General features: G+C 45.1%; 1 protein-coding gene across 16 annotated transcripts in view; it reads left to right on the top strand.

Moving 5' to 3' along the window:
- HMBOX1 (homeobox containing 1) overlaps positions 1–20,919 on the top strand; it is a 136,957-nt gene extending 116,038 nt beyond the window's left edge. For 8 of the 16 annotated variants that reach the window (XM_082047562.1, XM_082047559.1, XM_082047558.1 and 5 more), the window contains 2 exons: positions 146–277; positions 3,377–20,919. In XM_082047562.1, the coding sequence (XP_081903688.1) occupies positions 146–277; positions 3,377–3,514 (270 nt within the window). In that variant the 3' untranslated portion in view covers positions 3,515–20,919. Of the gene's footprint in view, positions 1–145; positions 938–980; positions 1,062–3,376 lie in introns of those variants that run through there. The other 8 variants (XM_082047553.1, XM_082047552.1, XM_082047551.1 and 5 more) reach the window with 5 other exon arrangements.
- The last annotated feature ends 242 nt before the right edge of the window (positions 20,920–21,161 follow it).

Genomic DNA, 21,161 nt, shown 5'->3' with positions numbered 1-21,161 from the left:
AAGAGGCCTCTCGCAAATCAGATCTCTCTCGTTTAAATTTTGCTCTTGTGTAATTGTAATGGGGAAAGTGGAAGAGCACAGCTCCCCTGTTTGAATGTCTTGAGCAACCAGTATTCACCCACATGGATTTATTGTCATACAACAGGACACTTGGCAAGTACGCAATGGGGAGGAGGAGGGAAGATGTTCAGAGGGAGGCAGAGAAGCAGAGAAGGTAGAAGAAGACAGGAGGATCTGCTCCAAACAAGCAAGTTACACCATTCACACCACACGCAATGTATGAAAAACGCTAGGAGAGCGTTAACTCGCCCAGCGCCCCACGAATAACTTGCGCTCTCCTTACCCCGGCACTGTGTTCTAGTTATCGGTACTTGAGGAAGGACGTACAGATTTTAACCGTTCCTCCTAAAATTCAGGCACCAACGTGCTTCCCTGCAAACCTGTGCCTTCCTCTCGCACCTGTTCTTTGTTTCTGCGAGAAATGTCTCCGTTATAGCCTGTGCCGCAGCCTCTGTGAGTTGTTGATCTGGCACCAGGCGAGCGCAGCAGTGAGCCCCCGCCCCATACATTTATACATATATTTATATGTACGCACGCCCCTGCCCCGTACCCTTTCTAATCTCTTTTGTCACCCTTGCCCAGCGCGATCCCGAGCGCCGTCCTGCAAGGTGCTGAGCGCCCAGTTTGTCTGGGGCAGCACCTTACGGGAGCGGCTCAGGATCCCTCCCTGAGACACTGACAGACAAAGGGTGACGGGTGGGGGGAATTAAATCGATTCACCAAAGTTTGACGTTTATTTGGCCCCGTACCTGTTCCCTATTGTTCTGCTACAATGTGCCACTATTTGGATTGCTTACCTATTATCTGTCTTTTTTATTATTATTATTATTTTTCTTTTTGCATTTTAACTCTTGCCTATTCTCTTATTTTTCTTGGTTATTTTTAACCCTTGACAGCGACTTCTTTTTTAAATTCTCTAGCAAAAGAATACCCCTTCCCGCACTCTGAGCCCTCACCTACCCTAAAGTTGGTGACCCTTCCTTCACACACCTTCCTGACAGGTATTGCACCCCCTTCCCAATTTTCCTTCAGGTGTCAGTGTTGGCCAAACCCCCCCAGGGCTGTGGGTGAGCTTAGCGGTTCACTCATTCATTCTGGTTTTTGACAGGAGCCGTGTTCTGTGCTGCACCCAACAGGGTGGGCAGATGGCTTTTAATTACCTCGTTTGGGAGAAGTTGGTAGGTCTCCCTCTATTAAAGGCATCAGAGTGGCCTGGAATGAGTCCCTGGCACAGTTGGCGCTGGCCCCGTTGGTCTGGCAGGGGCGTCCCCAGCCCCCCTGCTTCCGATGGCCATTAAATCCCTTTTTACAGGTCATCGCCAGCAGATTTGGTGCAACCAGCTTTGCTCTCTGATCAATATAAACTATTTCAGAATTGCTGCCGAGCACAGATTAATTGTCAGTCAGACACAAGACCTGAAGCCTGAGGTGTTACATAGACTCCCACACTATGTTTTCCTTCTGTTTGTTACCCAAAATACTTCGAGAAGCGAAATAAATTGGTTATTAAAATTTAAAGATCTTTGCTTAGAGTCCTTAAGAGTTACATTTCTCAGTAATCCCTGTGAAGTTTAATTACAGTGAAGCAGATGAAATGGCAAACGCTCCTGATGACCATGTAACATCCCTTAGCCATTAAAACCATAAATTCTGTTTTCTGCAGTGACTCCTCTTAGTAAAGTTTAAAATCAAACTTCATCCAAATACTAATGAAGTGACTAAACCTCCACAAGTCAGGACTTTGTAGATGGTAAAGAATACTGAGAGGACCTCAGAGTGTGTGCACATAACACTATTTGCCATGTAAACGAACACATTCCTTTAAATAACCTCCGAATTTTACCCAATCTTGGCTTTTCTGTCCCTCCCAGCATTTGCCACCTGTCATTTTAATTTAAAAACACATAATACGCGTTTTAAATTTCACAAGTTCATCGCTTAAAGGCTGTTGGAAGACTGATAAATGTTTATCATTTCCTTTCTGTAAATGAAAAAAGAGGTGAGGTCGTGATTTGTTAACAATCAGTGCCCCTTTTAAATAGGGGGAAACAGTGTGATTTTATCCAGTGTCCCAGAAGAATTAATTTAACAGATGGGATTAGAGATTAGATATTGCTGGTTCTCCTTCCTGTCATTCAAAACCCTATTTCTGATGTAGGCTGAGAAAGATGCGCAGCTTGCTATAGGATTTATGTTAGAATTGTCAGACTTTCGGATGTGCTGTTGTGCGGCCGTTCCGCACCTGTACAAGTTTTGCTGCAGTCCTGTAGCAGCAATTGCTCTGTATTGCTTCCCAAGCCATCACCACAGCGCTCCTCTTACAGCTCACAGACTTTGCTCTTTATTAAATAGATGAAGAAATATAGATATATAAAATATATAGATTAAAAAGAATACATATTTTTATATATATATATATATACATATGGCACATAGTTCAGTGAACTGGAGAACCTGGCAATATCTTCACCTGGATCTTTGAGTTATTCCAGTCCCCTGAAATCATTGCACTGTTGTTCTGAGCAGTCTAGGAGTTTTTCAGCATCTTTTTCCCTATATATTCTTTTTTTTTGGAGTAGCCTTTGGAAATCAGTAGTTTTGAGAGGCTTCCTGAGCCAGGCAATGTATCTCCTTTCAGTTTTGATAGTTTCTAGTGGACTAATTTTCCCTGCGCTTGTCCAACCCCCACCTTTTAAAGCCATTTGTACTTCTCATTGCTGCTTTGGAATATATTGTCATTCCCTTGCTTATTCCATCATGAAAAGTCACAAACAGTTGTTCTGTATTTACTAATTATTTGTGATAAACATTTAGCATATCAACCATCAGCCATTTCTTTTCCAAACCAAAAAACCTGAGTGTGTTCGGCCTCCCGTCCCAAGGAATCCACCCCACGCCTCTTCCCCTGGGCCGTTCTCTCTGCCTTTTCTATTGTGTCTTCTTTAAATGGGATGAGAACTGTATATTCAAAACCTAAGCACAGCATGAATCCGTGCGGTGCATAATAATTCCTATCTTAGTTTGGTTTCCCCACCCACCTTTATAATTCAATATTTTCCTCAGAATATCCCCTCCCCGCTCAAATCCCTCTTGAAAATCTGGAACGCCGCTCCTTGGCCCGTTTCCCTTTGTCTGCACAGTGAGGGAAATCAGTCCTGTATCCCTTTTGTTAATTCCTATCGATGTTTCACCTTCTCCCCCCGTAACGAATGTGCGGTTTGCCGCCCCGTGTCCATTACTTCACGCAGTAGTTTTATGGGCCGGTTTGCTGCTCCCGGAGTAACGATGCTTCTCTCTTCTCCTTTTGCGTGCACAGGATGACAGCACTAGCCATAGTGACCACCAAGACCCCATTTCGCTAGCCGTGGAAATGGCAGCGGTAAACCACACCATCCTGGCACTGGCCCGGCAAGGAGCCAACGAGATCAAGACAGAGGCTCTAGACGACGACTGATACAAAGAAAGGGGAGGGTCGAAGCGAGAAGTAACTTAGTTTTAGACGTAGCACCTTAGCAGACTTTCCTCGGTCCTTAATATGTGTTCTTACAGTATAACTTTGCAGTTTCTTGTACGTCAGTTAGCTGTTAGGGTCTTGTTCTGTGAAGATGGCATGGTGCCCTCAGCCTTTGCATATACTCTCTCAGTATTAATTCCCAATCAATAATCAATCAACCAACCAACCAACCTCCCTCTCCCAGCCCCAGTGGCTAGAAAAATCTTGCTGCTCTGTCTTAGCATTCAAAGTGCTTCCAGGTATTTTAGACAGTCCTTAATTACAAGTCTTAGGCTACACTTAAAATCTTGGATACCCTTAGAGATTGTGTTTAAAAGAAAAACAAGATTAGTCTGTACGCTTTTCCTTCTGAGACTGAAAGGATGCAAGCTGAGGTAGTGGCACAGGGTCGATGGACACCAGGTCGGGAGTACCAACAGAGAGTAAAAAGAACACTAGAAACCCCACTTCAGCATGGGAATAAATGATTTCCAGCTGCAATAAGCTGTGCCTCACTGCTCGTACAGTGACTTGATCTACTTTTGGGTGCTGTGCTGGGAATGCCCATTGGAAACACGCTCACATAGTTGGTCACATATTCACCACAGACATCCTCTGCGTGGCTTAGTGGATAAGTAACCGCCTTCTGCCTCTGGGACCGGGATTGAAACCCAACCTGGGATCGTGTGACAAATGAGCCGAATGTCTAATGGGCAACAGTCCACTTCTGAAAGCTGGTGCTGGTGATCCGGCACGGCTGGCAGAGCCTGCTCAGAAGAGGTCTAGACTCTTAGCCATCTGTCATTCACAGTGTCACCTTTTCAGCTCTTCCTCTTGCCTTTTCCGTCCCCACCCTGCTCCCCCCTCCACTTTGCCACTTTTCCAAGCGGTGTTTTCCAGGAAGGTTGTCGAGGTCGCGGAACGGGTGAGTGGATTTTTACACGTCTGTGTAACTAACGCTTACGTCCTGACTAGCCTGAACCGTTCTCGGAGAACTTTTGCGTCTGACCTGTGCTAGATCACCATCATAGCATCAATACTCTCCTATATATGGACTTTTTTCTTTGTTCAAAGGCAGGAGGATCTTTTACCTGAGAAACAGGATGTGAATGGTTTGTGTTCTCTTTACTCTGTCCTCGTTAAGATGTGAGAAAGCTATACTGCTACGAGCAATTTAATTAATAATTGGAAGCCATACTGATAATGGATGTGGTAATATTTGTAAAGTGAACCTACTTTAAGTAGCAGAAACTAATGGAATTGTTTTCCTTGATCATATGTAGCACTTTTGTTACTTTTTTCGTAAAGATATTTATATTTGATAAGTCTTTTTTTTATCATTTGAGAATTCAAAATACCAAACAGCGAAGTTGCATTACAGAGTCACCCTGCGATCACCTTGTCATCTCGTATCTAAATGATGAACTGTGTGTGCATCTAAGAAAATTACATCTGCTGGCATTGTGTGGAAATGATCTCCTGGCATGCTGATAAAATGATATGTTGCTGCCGGTAAGAGGAAACATTTCGATGGAAGCAGCATGGGAAGCGTTAGAGACGGGCAGGACTGTGCTCCGTTCAAAAATAAACGTTAAAAACCTATGTAAATCTTTTCATATATAGCTACATGAAGATTTGCATAGTGTTGCCACAACATTCCATTTTGATCTTCCTAGTTTATAGCTCCAAAAGAGGAAAACGGCTTAGTGTGACAGGTGGGTTTCCTTTCCTCCCCTCCACTTTTAAGGTGGAGGGAACGAAGCAAAGTCACTTGTCTTGTTCTCGTCCCTTCCTCACGCTTCGCTGTCACATAGCGTTGTGAACTCCCAAAATGTGGCTCCTCAGCAGGTTTCTAGCCAGCCTAAACCCCTTCGAGGCGCAGGCTTAACCAGATCATCTTCACCTCTGCTCATCTTGTGCAAATTGCTTAGGTGAGTGCAGGGATTTTGCGCTTTCGGAGGGCACCGAGTTGGCGTCTCTGTAACTTTGAAGACAGAGAGGTAGGGCTTGGCCTCGTCTTTCATTTATGGATTTCATTGGGAGATTTATGTGCTTTCCTCAGATATACATCACCGAAGCAGAATGAAGCCGTCTTGTTTCAGTTTTATTGCGTTGCTGGAGTAGGCAAATTCACAAGTAGCATCAGGGCAGACTCAGGAAAGAACGGAATTGGATCAGCCACCATTGCAGTTTTTGTCTTAATGTGTGTATGAATGTTTTGGTACTAAGGACCGAAAGGACGGGGAGAGCTTTTATTTCTATTTTTGCACAGCAGAATGATCGAGCAAACTATAGCCTTAGTGGAGTTTTACCTACTTATTCATTCCGCAGTCACACACCAAGCTGACAAGCAACATCCACGATTTATAGTAAGGAGATTTTAATAATCGATGGCCTCTTTGCGTTGGGATTGCCACCACCATTTGTTCTGGCTGTTTCATTTTAAAAAGAACAGACTCAAACTGTTGGACAGCTGCAATTTTAGAAGAAATATTGCTTACTATACCGTCTTTAAAAAAGTCATTGTTTCGAGCATCGCCTTTATAAAGCAATATGGAAGAATACAAATAGTACTGGAACTTCTGTATCCTGATTATAGGTTCATGTGATGCAGGATCAAAGTAACACCATTAAAATTGTGTGTCTGTACCATCTAATGTAGAGTCATCTGATCTTCATTCAGGTAGCTGCCGGTCTCATCCTGCATCAGTATCCCAGCTGAAGGTTAAACAGTTCAAACCCCTCGCGAACAACTGGAGATGGGCAGATCCTCCTTGTCTGTAGCTTCCTGGTAAATACCAGTTTTCTGCTTTCCCACATCATCATCTCACCAGAGAAAATAACAAATAACTGGGGAATCAGACGCTTAGTTCCGTGCTGCCAGTTTTTGGGTTGCCCCCATCTGTTTTCTTTGACTGCCGAGAGGTACGAGGAAGAGAGTTAAGAGTTCAGCTGTTAGCAGGATGCTCACGCAGTCTTATTTCCTTTATTCTCAAAGTTCATCATGAACAATTTGCAGCTGGCTAATATTTTTTGGTTTGAATTAACTAAAAAGGAGCAGAGGCTGGTGTGATGATATCAGGAGAAGTGTATGTGATCTGGAGTAAGTGCAAGAATTGGTGGAGAGCGTGTTGCGGACTTTAGGCTTTGTTCTAGGGGCTTTTTCTGCAATATTGAAGTCGCCTTTGTCTTTCTGTCTCTGGATTTTCTTGAAGATTAAGCCTCATTTTTGTAGCATTGCAGTTCACTTTGCAATTTGTCGTAGTCAGTTTGGAATTACCGCAGTTTGTTCTCATGTGGGTTCCCTTGAAGTGGGTCTGGTGGCCAACTAGATCCACCTTTTTGTTCTGTGAACAGAGAAGAAATTATTTAAGGTGCTCCTTTTCTGTGACGGGCACGGATTGCTTTTAACTTTGTAGAGTTCTGGCTGTTATTTTGTCGCTCATGAAATCCTTATACTTGAGTTGTCGTCTCTTACCGTCTTCTTAAAACAACAATTTCTACCTCCACTTACGTTTTGGGGTTTGTTTTTGGATTCAATCTTTACTTTCTCATTCCCCCGCCTTTTTCCTGAAGTATGAGATCCCAGACGTTTGCAACAGCGTTAGGAACCGATGGAAATAAGTCAGTGTAGCAATGAGCAGACGTGTTATCTGTTGATGCCCTACTCTTGCGGCAGCATCTTCTTAATACTCTATAATACTCTATAAACATCCTTATTGTTACAGTCCGATCCCATTGTTGGATGCGAACAGGTTGGTCAGCAGCGCGCCCTTGCAGCAATTAAATAAGAGCCTTCAGCAGGTCAAGGAGAGCAATTAGTCCCCTCTGTTGATCACTTTTGGGACCGCGTCTGGGGTACAGTGTGAAGCATTGGGTCCTGGGGGCCGCTGGGACCAGAGGGTTGGAGCACACGTGGCATCGCGAGAGTTTGCGAGAGCTGGGATTGTTCCGACTGGCGCTGGAGGCAGCTTCTATTCTGATTTTCATCTCTCTTAATGCGCGGATTTAGAGAATATGGAGCTGGGCTCTTCTCGGAGGTGTGTAGCGAAACGGTGGGGGGCAGCGGGCTCAAGTTGCATTAAAGAAAATCCCAGATGAACGGAAAGAGAAAGATTTTCATGCTCAGTGGTAGAACAGCGAGCAGGAAGGCAGTGGCAGCCCCATCCCTGGGGATACGCCAAACTCAACTGGACGAGGTGGGATGTTGGCTTGGAGACCTCCAGAGGTCTCTTCTGACATAAATTATTCTGTACAAACCTGCTCAGGTGGAGACGTTGGTTGTGGTCTATACATGTTGACTTGTTTAAAGAAATTGTCTTTTGGGTTGTTTTTTTCCTATTCATAAACAATTATCTTTCCTATTCTCTTAGCAGAGGGGACCTTTATTTGCAGGGTCTGGCTCCAGGCTCCAATCAAGCCATAAGTAATAAATTCCATTAGTTATTTGTTCTGTTTACACAGTTCTTTCAGGGATATTGGAATTACTCTGTTTGTTTCCTTGCCTGACACCACACTGGTAAGTTTTCCATGTTTCGTAATGTTTGCTCTTAGAACAGTTTTCGCCTTCATTTGTGAGGATTTATTGTCTTGCTGCTTTGGGTGCAGGCGAAAAATTTCATGTAGGTGAGCGTATTAGAGGAAAAATTGTAGTGACTACTATGATAAACTGGAAATTTGTGGTTCAGTACATCATTAATTGGTGATTCTCAGAACCTGCAAGGGTATGACTGGGAAAAAGTCGCATTATACTTGCTTGGATCCTCCTTTGCTTTCCTAAAGTGTTTTCCTGCAGCCACTGCTAGGAAAAAACAATACAATACTTTCCGTTAGGTCTGATTTGGATGTTATTTTGAAGAGAAATCGCAATGGTATTTGCCAAAATGGACTGGATGGGGTCAGGTAACGCTCCTCCTTATTCATTTCTGCCTTTAAGAGCATGGAGGTGATTTCACCAACATTTTGAGTTCTCCTGTGTGGTATAAACATTTTCCTTCCCAATGAGATGCTGCTCGCAAAGAAGTAAAATAGAAGCAGCAGAGTAGCTGAGTCACCGAGACGTGTGCTGGTTGGAACTGCTTTTCATTCAACATTTCGGTTTTCATATAGATAAATCCAGCAGAATTAGTAGAAGGGTTTTCCAAACTCAAAACTGCTGCCCCTAAAGCACTTAGTGAAGGATGTGTGGAATTTTAACTGGGATGCAAAGCTGCATTCACACCTCTCTGAATGACTAAAATTCGGTGCGAGATTTTGCCCATAGTACTGAGAGCTGTGGATGTTTATTACAAGATATTTTCCCCTGTTTATCCCTGGAATTCTGCTTATTTTAGATAATTTTCTTACCAGGAGGTTGATGTTCCTCCTCCCACCCCAGCTCCATCACTGCGCCGCCTCATTCCCCAGTGTCCATCAGCCGCTTTCCACCTCATTGGAATAATTACCAGCAAATTCTAGGGGTATTTTTGTCAAAATAAGCTTGGCTTTTATTTTAGACAAGGCTTCCCACCCAAGTAGCTCTTGCACTCTTTGAAGTCATTTAACTTGATAATATTCTTTTGATCAAAGTCTTAAGCTTGTAGGCAATAATCTTGAGTTTGGTGTAGCTTTTATCGCTTGGCAGGAATCTTTGTTGGTCTTGAAAACTGTGTTCTGTATCTGTGACCTGATATGTTCGTTTTGATTAGACAGCCGAAGATTGTGTGTATGTGTGTTAGTTGTATGGAGATCCCGGCTAATTTAACGGAGTTTTGTGGATTCGGGTGTTCTCACTGTGATTTCTTGGAAGGGAAGGTTGATGGCCCGACCAAAAAGAACGTTGCAGATCCCAAGAAGAGTTGCAGGGACATTTCAAAACAAAACGTTCCCTTTTGGGCTTTTTTTTGCAGCTGGGATGTTTACTCAGGATATTGAATCGGTTGTTGGCCAACAGGCATTTGGCAAGCTGAAAAGCCCTAAAACCTTCATTTTAGCCTCTCTTACTGTTGTGTAATTTATGGGGTTTAAACTGTCCGACTAAAGATGCTGCATGTTCATGAAAAGTGAGGCATTCTGGAGGTGGCAGCTATAAATGAGAATTTCAGATACAGAAAAATTATTATTCTCCTTTGTGAGAAATGTGTTAGAACAAGAAAAGCAGACTTGGTCCATTTTGAGGGCTGTCAATAAAGTGACAGCATCTTGATGTTGGTTTTTGCTCACCAGATATAAATGAAATCAAACAAATGGAAGTGATCTCAGCAGCACCGGGGAAACAGAGATGTAGGAAGAAAAATTCAAGCATCGCTAACCTTGGACTTGGGTTTGGTTACTTAAAAATAACCTAGAGTTGTTTGCTCCTGCTTGTTTTCACATCCATGATCATAGAATCATAGAATGTCATGAGCTGGAAGAACCCACCAGGATCATTGATTCCAACTCCTGTCCCTGCACAGGACACCCCACAGGTCACCCGTGTGTCTGAGGACGTTGTCCAGTCTCTTCCTGAACACTGTCAGGTTGGGGCCGTGACACCTCCCTGGGGAGCCTGTTCAGTGTCCAGCACCTCTGGGTGAAGAACCTTTTCCTCATGTCCCACTGACCTTCCCTGGCACATCTTCTGCCGTTCCCTGGGGTTCTGTCGTTGATCACCAGAGAGAAGAGCTCAGCCCTGTCTCCTCCAGGCTGAACAAACCCAAGAAAGCCAATGGTACCTGGGGTGGGTTAGAAGGGGGTGGTCAGTAGGTCAGAGAGGTTCTCCTGCCCCTCTGCTCTGCCCTGGGGAGACCACACCTGGAATCTTGTGTCCAGTTGTGGCCCCTCAGTTCCAGCAGGACAGGGAACTGCTGGAGAGAGTCCAGCGCAGCCACCAAGATGCTGAAGGGAGTGGAGCATCTCCCGTGGGAGGAAAGGCTGAGGGAGCTGGGGCTCTGGAGCTGGACAAGAGGAGACTGAGGGGTGACTCATTCCTGGGGATCAAGATGGAAAGGGGGAGTGTCAGGAGGATGGAGCCAGGCTCTTCTCAGTGACAACCAGTGACAGGACAAGGGGCAATGGGTGCAAACTGGAACACAAGAGGTTCCACTTAAATCTGAGAAGAAACTTGCTCCCGGTGAGGGTGTCAGAGCCTGGCCCAGGCTGCCCAGGGAGGTTGTGGAGTCTCCTGTGCAGACATTCCAACCCGCCTGGACACCTTCCTGTGTAACCTCATCTGGGTGTTCCTGCTCCATGGGGGGATTGCACTGGATGAGCTTTCCAGGGCCCTTCCAACCCCTGACATTCTGGGATTCTGTGAAACCCAGTGACCACATATTCCAGGATGTCCTTGATGCTTTGGTTCTCTGAAGCATTTTGGCGTGAGGATGCTGAATGCCATGAACTGTCAACCAGAGCCCCCAGATCCCTGTCCATGGAGCTGCTCTCCGGCATCTCGTTCCTCAGTCTGTATGTACAGCCAGAGTTGATGCGTCCCAGCTGCAAAATCTGGCACAAAAACCCCATAATCATTACATACAGAGCGTGTTGGCCCATCCAGGCACTGCACTGCGCTGGGTTGACTCAGCAGCAAACCAGAACTGGATTCAGGGCTGTGCGGTCTGGAACCAGGCCGAGGATCAAAGGCAGAACAGGCAGGGGCTTCTTCACTTGGTCAAAGAGTGCGAGACCCTCATCATCTCCCACTTTTACACGGTGTAAGACGTGGATGGGATGGATGCTTAGCTGGTCAGTTTTGGTCACCTGCTCTGTCCATCACCCCTCTCTACTTACGGGACACGCAAAATTCATCACCAACTTCGGCTGCCACAGCAATAAGTCTAAACCTGGGCCTATTCTGCACACCGTTGCTGCTGTTATCAGCTCCGGAGCAAACGGGGTATGAAAAATGTGCAGCCAGCTTCAGGAAGGTGCGGTTGATTAAAAGAACTCGCAGTAGCCAGGCCATAGTATTGACAGCGTATGTCACGGAGATAAAGGATTTTCCGTATTGACAGTGGGGGAAAAAATTCACAAAACATATTTCAAAATGCCTATTTAATCAGGCCTGTTGAAGAAAACAATGAATGGGTTTGATTTGGTGTTGTCCTTTTCCCCAGTCTTTCCAGAAAGCTTTGGGGCGCTCTGGCCAACAGCTTAAGCAGGAGTTGAACTGAAACGGTTGATCTGGGACGAACTGGGTGACGGGCCTTTGATATTTCGGTATGTTCAGCGCGTCGTGGCGCACTCAGCTGCCTTGGCAGGAGCCTCGCTCTGCCATTTATTCCCTGCGCCGTTAAATGGGAGCGGGTGCATTCTGATCAAAACACCCAGCGCGCTTCTGCCGAATCCTTTCAAACCGCGGCCGGGGTCATCGGGATGGGTGCGATAAATGGGTAAGAGTACGGCACTAAAGTGATGGCAGCTCTTCGGAATGACTGGGTGTCCTCCTGACATGTAATTAGCTGCTTTAGAAAGATGTGGATTGGCGTGGTCGTAATTAAAAGGATTTCTGTCTTTTCTGTGATTGAAAACAGAAGATCTTCCGCCCCCTAATTCTCTTTAATACCAGTGTTATTAGTGACACAGGAACACAGCTACTTCGGATACTTAAATAATGACCTGTTCCTAACGCTAGCTTACAACAGCAGGGACTGAAACCGAGTTTAGTTTTCTATGCAAAGCTGATTCTCTTCCTTTTGTTTCCCCCCACCCTGCTCACGTGTGTGTTGCTTCTCAGTGGGTTTTAGAAATAAAACAGACGCTTAGTTCTGTGTGACAGCGTGATTACAGGTTACCCCGGGTTCTGGTTTAGCTCTCCATGGTTTATCTTAGATTTGCAGCATTGAGGAGGATGCGCCGTGGTCCAGAACTCTGCCGAATCGCTCATCCTGTGGGTTTTTACCCATCGCACAGGTAGAGGGACCAGTGGCACTGGTGTCCCCCCGTTCCCGAGGCAGGGAATGTCATTGGGCTCTTCTGCGCCATTCCGAGTTGTCCTTCATCGTAGCTCGGTCTGAAAGGCTTACCAGCGGTTGTTGCCAAGTATAACATATAACCGTATGGTCCTCGAGTGTGCGCTGTCTCCTGTTGCTGTTAGCGTGGCGTAGGGTTACAAGCTAATCCACCTTTTTCTTACAAAAATCTCAAAATAGCACACAATGGAATGGTTGGATGGTACCACAGGAGAGGGATATGTGGTGGTGACCTGAAATAACATCGTAATCTTTCTCTGATATGTTGCCAGATTCTGAAAAAGCATCTGTCATAGGGCCTTATGTGCCTTTTTATTCTGTGTTTTTGTGAGAGGTGCTGCCTGTTGACCACGTCTTGAGCATTTTTGCCCTTAAGCTTCTCGGTGATATTTTTCCCTAGTGCTGTTCTCCTGCTGTAGTTAATCATCAAACAGGTTTCCAGAGTTTTTTTGTATGCAAAGATGCATATGGAGACTCTTAAATCAAATTTAGAAAACTTATCAGGTTCCTAACAGCAGATTTGTGAAAGAAGTTAGGAACTTACCTTCCTTAGGCTTTTGTTTAAATCCTTCAGTTACTTTTCAGCTTCTTTGTACTGAAATACTTGTGTAAATCTTACCCAGCGTCACTGTGGTTCGGAACAGACCTGTGGGTCTCGGGTACTTGAGTTCTTCCACCGGTGGCACTACACTCACTGTAGCAATTTCTTCTCTAAAATGTACATTTTAAGACATTAACTTGCTGCTGTCACTGTCACCTCAGTTCAGCTTCCTCCCCTCCCCATCCCTTCTCCTTAACTAATCAAAGTCTTCCATGTTACGGCAAGTTGGCGTATGTAGCTTAAATAACCCACCTCTCTAATTACGAGGTTGACCTCAGCCTTCTGAGATGCATTTTACATCATTTGGGATTTAAAAATACGTTTCACTTACAAAGTTTATCTGTCAAATCGCTCGAGGAGGGCAAAGAGATAATGAAAGCAAATTATTAATTAATATTTCTCACCCGGTATAGTCCATTAAGAATATTAAGCATAAATTCCATTCCTCAAAGCACATTTGACTTTGGATATATATATATTTTTGAAGTCTGCCTGCTGCTAAAGGTGCTGCTATCTCTCTTTGACAGGACTGTAGTGACAGGACTGAAAATACCCTTCAGGAACCAACCCGAGCCAGAAACTCAGAATATCTAGTTCACTGAGCAGGTTTTCCTATACCAGGGTACAAAACCATTTCGTTGACGCATGATGGCAAGTGAGTAGATCTTTTCAAGACCAAAATGCCGTAGCGTCTCCCTCGCCACATTCAAGCTGTGCTTCTGTTCCATGGGTTTGATGTCATTTTGGAGTGGAAAGCAGCAGCAGGAGCATCTCACCCTTCTGCGTGGTGGATAGCTTGGGTTTAGGTGGAGCTACGTTGGATACAGAACAGCAGAGTGGAAATTCGGTGTATTGCTGGGGAACACCAGGTGTATTGCGCAAAATACGTAATTACTGCTTGAGAAGGATGAACATCTCGGATGCTTCATTGAGGAGACAGTTGAAGCAGTTTATGAAATGCTCTGAAATGCCCATTTCTTTGTGCCAGGGTGTGTTCATGGCACACCGTATCACACTATAAACTTCATCCTTATTGGAATTTGATACATGCTGTTGTTCCGTAGTTGCCCATCAGTTTAACTTAACATTTCCATCTTGGCACATGGCTGCTCTTTGGTTTAATTCTGCGACTCTTCCTTCCTTTTAGAGCAATTTTGAATCACAATCCTCTTTCTGCAGGTGCTTGGAGAAAATAAATGCTATTGAGATGTGGGAATGGATCCCTTCGTTTGCAGAGTTACCAGAGTCAACATCAGTGGAGAATTTGTCCCAAGATCTCAACAATACTCACTTACTGATGCTGGGATTTGTAGCAGAGCAAGAATGAAACAGTACTGGAGTTTCATTGCCAGTATTTCAGTTTGGTGATGTAGGCTTGAAAATTAGGTGTCTGGTTGGGAGTTAAGAGTCAATGAAGTATCCGTGGACATAAAGAAGATATTTGTAAATGTGTTGAGAAAAAAAATACATTATTCCATTTATGTTTATAAATCCATTGGGTACAAATGGTAGAAGTTGTAAAGAGTTACATGGAAAAGGCAGACACTTTCCATTAGGGGATTTTGATTTTTTTTGCATTTGGAAGGGCAGGATGGTTCTGTGATTCTGTTCGTCCGTTGGATGAAGTAGATAGAACGGGGAGTTTGCATCAGAAACTGGGAGACCACTTAATATTCAGGGTCTCATTGTAGGTGATAGACTGGTCCCTTCTGGCCTTAATTGCAAAACTCTGATTCCAAAGAGGTAGACTTGGCTTTTACCCTTAGAACCTGTTCTTAGTATTTAATGATTTATAAAGATTTGAGTAGGAGAGGGGTTCTCTGCAGTAAGAACTTCCTTAGAAAGTCTGACTTTCCATCCGAGAACATGTTGTGCCTTATGTCTCTGAACCACGGGAAGTTCCAGTTAGGTATGATAAATGTCTTTTTACACTTTGTACTTCTGCCATATCAAACAAATGTAGTTTTAATACCAGGTGGTTTCTCTGCACTGCCGTATTACTTATTTTTCCTCCCGTATCTCACAGATTCAGTCTGTTCTGCTCGCGCAGCGATTCAGACTTTCATACCGGTCAGTGTTGTAGCTCTGGAACAGCTTTATATTCCGTTCAACTGTTCTTTTTGCTTCTTATTTGAAAATGAACATCAACAAAAAATGCCTAAGCAAAAGCCCAGGTCAGTCTGAATTTCTAATCCGGAATTCTTTGTTGCTTTTCACTCCATTAGACATTCAGGCACATGGATTCCTGTTGTTAAGGGTACCTTGTGGTATTTTGTACCGCCACCCAAGAACACTCAACACAAAACTGATTCACTGTGAGTAGAATTTGATGAGTCGTGGCCATTGCCTCAAGCAACTTGTTTGAGCTTTGTTTGCTTGGGTTTCTTTTCAATACTTTCATCAATTGCCAGAGCGCTTCAAAAAATATCGCAGGCAGCAGAAGTCCCTTTGCTTCCATTTATGTGTCCTCTTATATCCACACTGAGCCTTCATTTCCTTGAAGGAATTCCAGGCGAGTTTTGGGCTGAGCCCTTCGCTTTCCTCTCATCTGGGTTCTTCTCGGCACCCAATTTGTCACACGTTCTTTTCCCAAACTTCAGTTCTTCTCATCGGGGCAATTTCTCTTTCCTCCAAGCTCCTTCACCCCCTGCTAATCCTGTTTTCTCGTTCCGAAGTGCTCTGACCTGCACCCGTTGTTCTTACAGTCTCTAAATAAGGACTATATTTTATTTCCAGCCTAATAAAAAGCGATCCCGTGTGATGCTGAAGCTTGGATTTGGTTCAGCCTTAGGAAATCTTCTGCCAGCCGAAAGCCCTTGGGTTTTTCCAGCGTGATTCGTTAGCAGCTCCTCCCTCCCCTCATTTCAGTTTTGACGCTTAGATTAGCAAATCAGGGAAATAGTAGCTTTGAAGTATAATCTTAGTTTTTTGATTAATACTTGGGCTGCCTTTTGAACTGGGAAGACTGGTACTGGGTTCTGCAGATACTCAGCAACGTTCTAGGAAACACAGATCCATCTCCGAAGCAGCAGTGCTTCTAAACAGACTAATTGGAGGTTTCTTGCACACACTTATAGCGCTCAGGTTTATCTTTTCTCCTTCGTTCCTTTGATTTTCGCCTCTCCCGCTCCTGCTAAGACTCACTCGTTGCTCTCCATACCCTTTCAGTGACTTGTGCCATTTGGCTTTTCTTCCCTCGTTTTTCTCCTTATTGTCTTTTTCCTGTACAGGCACTTTATTCCCTCCACACCTCCAAGCGGCGTATTTATGCTTAGCCGGTTTTTAATTCCTTTAATCCAAATCCAGAGCCGTTCACCTTTCCTTTATGCCTCTTAGATGGTGCTGTATCAGCTGCTTACTTGAAGCCCAAATACACATTGTCCGCGGTGTCATGTAAATACGAAGAACGTTGTCTTCTCCCACAATTAGCTCATAATTCAGCCAATTTACAGCAGGTTCTTTACTTGCACCCTCCGGTGTGAAATCAGGTAGTTCCAAGGTGTCGGGCTGTGGTTAACAGAGAGGAACAAGGCAGGGGGGTATTTTTCTTGAATCTTATTTTGTCTTGCAGCACTTGGTGTTGGAAGCCGTCTCCATCGATGCGTTGTTTTTTTAGGTCGTGTGCTGCTGTCTGCTTGCTTAGTTTTTGGGACAAGAAACTTGGATTTATGCGGCTTTTCCGAAGGACGTTCCCCATGTCCCTTATAGAACGGTTTGGGACCTTTTAAAGCTCATCTCATCCAACCCCCGACCTCAAGACCACCTTTTGCAGCCAGAAAAGCTTGCTTTCATTATTTTTTTCAAGTTGTTTTAGATTTGAAGATAATTGAAAAACTCCAAGTTACTTTTCCAAATGACAAATCAGAATAAAAGTAGAGTTTGGATTTTGGGCTTCCCATCTTTCCATAATATCTACTGAATTTTCTCTTTTGGCGTCTGCGTAAATTTAAGCGTCATGGTGAGACAGGTGCTGGATTGAACCTCGCGACTTGTTTTCAGTTGGGTCGGGGCCCCGTTTGTTCTTTCGGGAGGGACAGATTTTCCATTTCATCACCCGTCGCAACATAAACTCGAAACCAAAAAGCCCCTTTGGCTCTGGCCATAGCGTTAGGAGCGTCTTTCCGCATCTCGTCAGCTCCTTAATTTGCTGCCGGGGTTGTTCTGGAGGGTTACGGGCCGCACTTCTCACCCCGGTACAAACCCCGTGCGCTACTGGTTCAAACTGGGAGGGCGCCGTGTCACTCTGCGTGGCAGATCCCATACGGCAAAGCCCTCTTGCCGTGCCACAGAACCACAGATGGGCTTGTACCTTAAAAGATGATCCAGGAATAACAGGTTTAATCGGGATTTAGTTCAACAGCGGCTCTATCAAAAGGGGACAAATAAAAGTCAGCCGTGTCCACGGGGAGCGCTGTTTTTGTGACAAATGGCCTTGGCTTGTCTCCCTCTTGGTCTTTATGATCTTCCTAAGGCTGCCGAAAGCCTGGGACGTGTGAAATATGTGCAGTACTTTTTTAATTTTATATATATGTATTATTATTATTATTATGATTCTTTTCTTTGAGTCAATTTAAGAAGTGCCTAAGTGAGTAACAGGACTCCAGAGCGAGCTGGAGGAATAGGATTCGACCTCATGTTTAAGAACAGAGCACGTACGACTCCGACCGAGTCCGGAGCTTTGCAGAACCCGGCTGGACCATAATAAATCTCCGCTCCTCCGTCCCGCCGCCCACCTCGCTGCTCGGGATCCCATCAGCCCACCGCATTTCTCAGCCAAACCTTCGCCACCTCCCGTTTGGGGTGGACGGTGAAGAGCGGGGGAAGCTCTGAGCAGAATCGGGTAGGAAACAGCCTCTGGGGTTGCAAATACAAACAGCTTCGTGCAGCTGGGTAAGGGCACAGCTGCCACTCGGGATGGAAACAGCAAATATACACGTTTAATCATCCCTTTTTGGAATCGCGGAGGCAGTTTCTTCCTCTATTCTTAATTATTTCTAGGCTTATAATAGCGGCACCTGCTTGACATTCTATCAGAATAATTATACCTGTCGGCGGGTGGTTATAATTTTGTAAACGTACGTGAGAATTTTATGTGGTTTAAAAGAAATATGTATTGATGCTAGTTTAAAAAATTACATTGAAGGAGGATTTCTTCTGACCGTAGTAAAAGGAAATAACGGAACACTATTAAGATGTATTAGTACCACTTAAAGATTCAGAAAATGAAAGCGATCCGTATGTAGATGGTTTATTTTTCATTAATAACAAAATGTTTTCACTCTGACAACTTAATAGCGTCTGAGTTGGGAAAGCCGAGGAAATGACTGTTGGCAGGAAAAGCTGTGAGGACGTCTGAGAGAGCAGCAAATGAGCTTGTGGGATGCTGATGGGTGTTGATTTAAGCCATGATCGAATGGGAACGTATTGCTGGGGTACTAATGCAAATCAGGTCTTTATGGAGCCTGCAACACATACGGACTGTTCGTTGTGCCGTCGTCCTGCTCTAGAGATGCCTTTTTTAACAGTGATTTTTGATTTTCTTTCCTAAACGAAGTGATTGTCAGTAACAGTGGCTGTAAGTGGAAGGAAGGATTCATGTAGTGGTGAGTGTTGCAAACCTCAGACAGCGGAACGGTGCCAGAGGCACAAAAACGAAGCAAAACTCCCCAAAAAGCTCCTAGCGAAGCGCAGGGGAGTCGCGGTTTTCATTTCCGAACTTTGTGCGTCTTGGTTTTGTTCCGCTGTCGCGTCCCCTCGGGGACGGGGGGCGGGCGACAGTCACCCGTGGTCGCTTTGTCACCCGTCCCGCCGGTCACCGAACCCCCGGCGGGTCCTTCCCCGCCCGCTGCTCCTCTCTCAGCATCTCGCGGCTCTGTCTGTCCTTCCGCGTGTCCCCACGGAGGTGACACCCGTGTCTCATCTGCTGTAGGTGTCTCACCTACCTCAGGAGCCCGTCGCGGTTTCCAGGGTTGTCCGTTCGCCGTCCGCTCCTCTCGTCCCCGCGAGCACTCGCGCACACACACACACACACACACACTGGAATGTAGATTCTCCTCTTCTCCTCCCCCAGATCGCCTCTGGACCCCATCCTTGCTGTAGCCACCACCAACTCCTCTTGCAAATTGGATGCTGCTTTAAATGTGAAAACAAATGTTTCAAGAAGCTATAAAACCTGAATGAAAGCTAAAGCTGAATTTATAAAGCCTTGTTGCGTATGAGCCAAAAGTGCAAAAAGCTCTATATAATGAACTAACCTGCCACTCATATAAATATAAATATATATAAATATATTAAAATCAGACTGTTCTACAAAATTGTGTATTTGTATTTTTGTGTACGTACAATTTTCTGCTAAGCAGAAGGAGGATGTAGTATAGGATGATGTGAGAAGAGATTTTGTTTAATCATATTTCTTTGTTACTTATTTTTGTTAACATCCAGCTGCCTGTCTTTGTCTTCTGTGTATGACACTGTTCCAAGGTGCAGTATCTCTCTCCCATCAAACCCTTTCCGTCCCCAAAGCGCCGGGGAACACGTCCTCATCCAACCAGGTCTCCACCTTCATTAACAAGGGCTGTTCGTTCAGCTTAATGACTATATGATAATTTTCTGTTGGCGCTTTGTGTCGTTGCTCCTCGTAGCCACGTCAAACACTCACAAACGGGTTGATCGCTCTTCACGCGGGAGTTCCCCGAGCACCTCGTCTGCACCATCCGTGCTCTGTAGGATCGTTGCTGCCGCTCCTCGGCCTGGAATTTCAGGGGGAAGACAGAAATGAATGTAGAGGTTGATCAGATCTTTGTGTTGGGAAGCTGCGGTGAGCAGTGAGCGACGGGGCGAATCTCGGGTAGCACCGCCACGGAGGGTGGAGGGAGCTGCATTCCCCATGGCTGCGCCACCAAGGTGGGTTTTGACTTGGGGAAGACGTGTTGGCCGTGTCCAAGGTTGTCACGTCCCCTGTGCCACCTCGGACACGTCCTCCCACCCTAGGAGCCCCACGCATCTCTTGTGGCTTCGTGACCGCTCGGTGCCTCGTAAGAACACTTGTTGCAGCCGTGCTTGGTGGGCTCCATCTTCTGGCTTGCAGCAAAGATACTGATTTTTCAGACAATATTCTAAAATCTTCTCCAAATCAGCGCGTTTATCTGCAAGACACCAAGCGGGTCTGCTCCATCGCTTGCTGAGAGGAGAGTTTTCCCCCTCGGTGCACTGGGGAAGCGTTAATTACTCATTATAGATCAGAGAACGACCCGAGGACAGAGGGGGGTCGGCGGAGAGCGAGATACACCGGGACGTGGTGGCCAAACAACGCGAAGCGTTGGGTGCGAGGTGGCGGACGTTCTTCCCTGGGGGCGAATCGCTCCTCGGTGTCCCCATCTCCAAATTGCGGGTGAGCGCGTCCATCGGCCGCATCTTCCTCCTTCCTTGGCCAACCGCCAACCTCTTCCCTCGTGTGCTTCCGTTCTTATTTATTCCTTTTTTCCATTTAAATTCTAACGCTGTTTGAATTCTGGCCCGGGGAGAGCGATACTGCATCTTTACACGTAGGGCTCATATTTATAACAATGTGTAATGACTGTAGCAAAAGTCCTTGTTTCTATATGTGAATGGACAGAGAAACAAGTGCTCTATTGTATTGATTAAAATAGTTAAAATGAGTCCTGTATCATTGTATCTCCTATTCTGGATTAGTGCCTTTTGGACAGTAGACTGTTCTGTAATTAAAAATGTAGTATAACTGCTTTTTTGTACAGTTTTGTTTTAATAAAACTTTTTTTTAATTTGTGTTTATTTTAGTATTGTACCTATTAGAAAATAAAACCGTATAACTCCACCACGCCGCGTTGCCTCCCTGGTCCTTTCTGAGCGGAGCTGTCGGGGTGTGAAGGCCCGAGAGAGGCCTAAGACGTGAGTAAGGCCTAAAATGTGTCTTTAGAACTTAAGAAGCGTAGGAAAATGAATTTAGTGAGGAAGACTTAAATATTTGTGCCTTCCCTTTTCCGTCAGGAGGGTCTGGGGGGGGATGAGGGTGGTGGACGTTGCTGTTCGAAGTGGTGGCATCGCTGGAGTTTGGCCCATG

Source organism: Streptopelia decaocto (genome assembly GCF_964273445.1).
Source record: "Streptopelia decaocto genome assembly, chromosome: 3".
NCBI lineage: Eukaryota > Metazoa > Chordata > Aves > Columbiformes > Columbidae > Streptopelia > Streptopelia decaocto.
The sequence above is the reverse complement of the archived record's forward strand: the minus strand, read 5'-3'. Positions and strand labels throughout refer to the sequence as shown.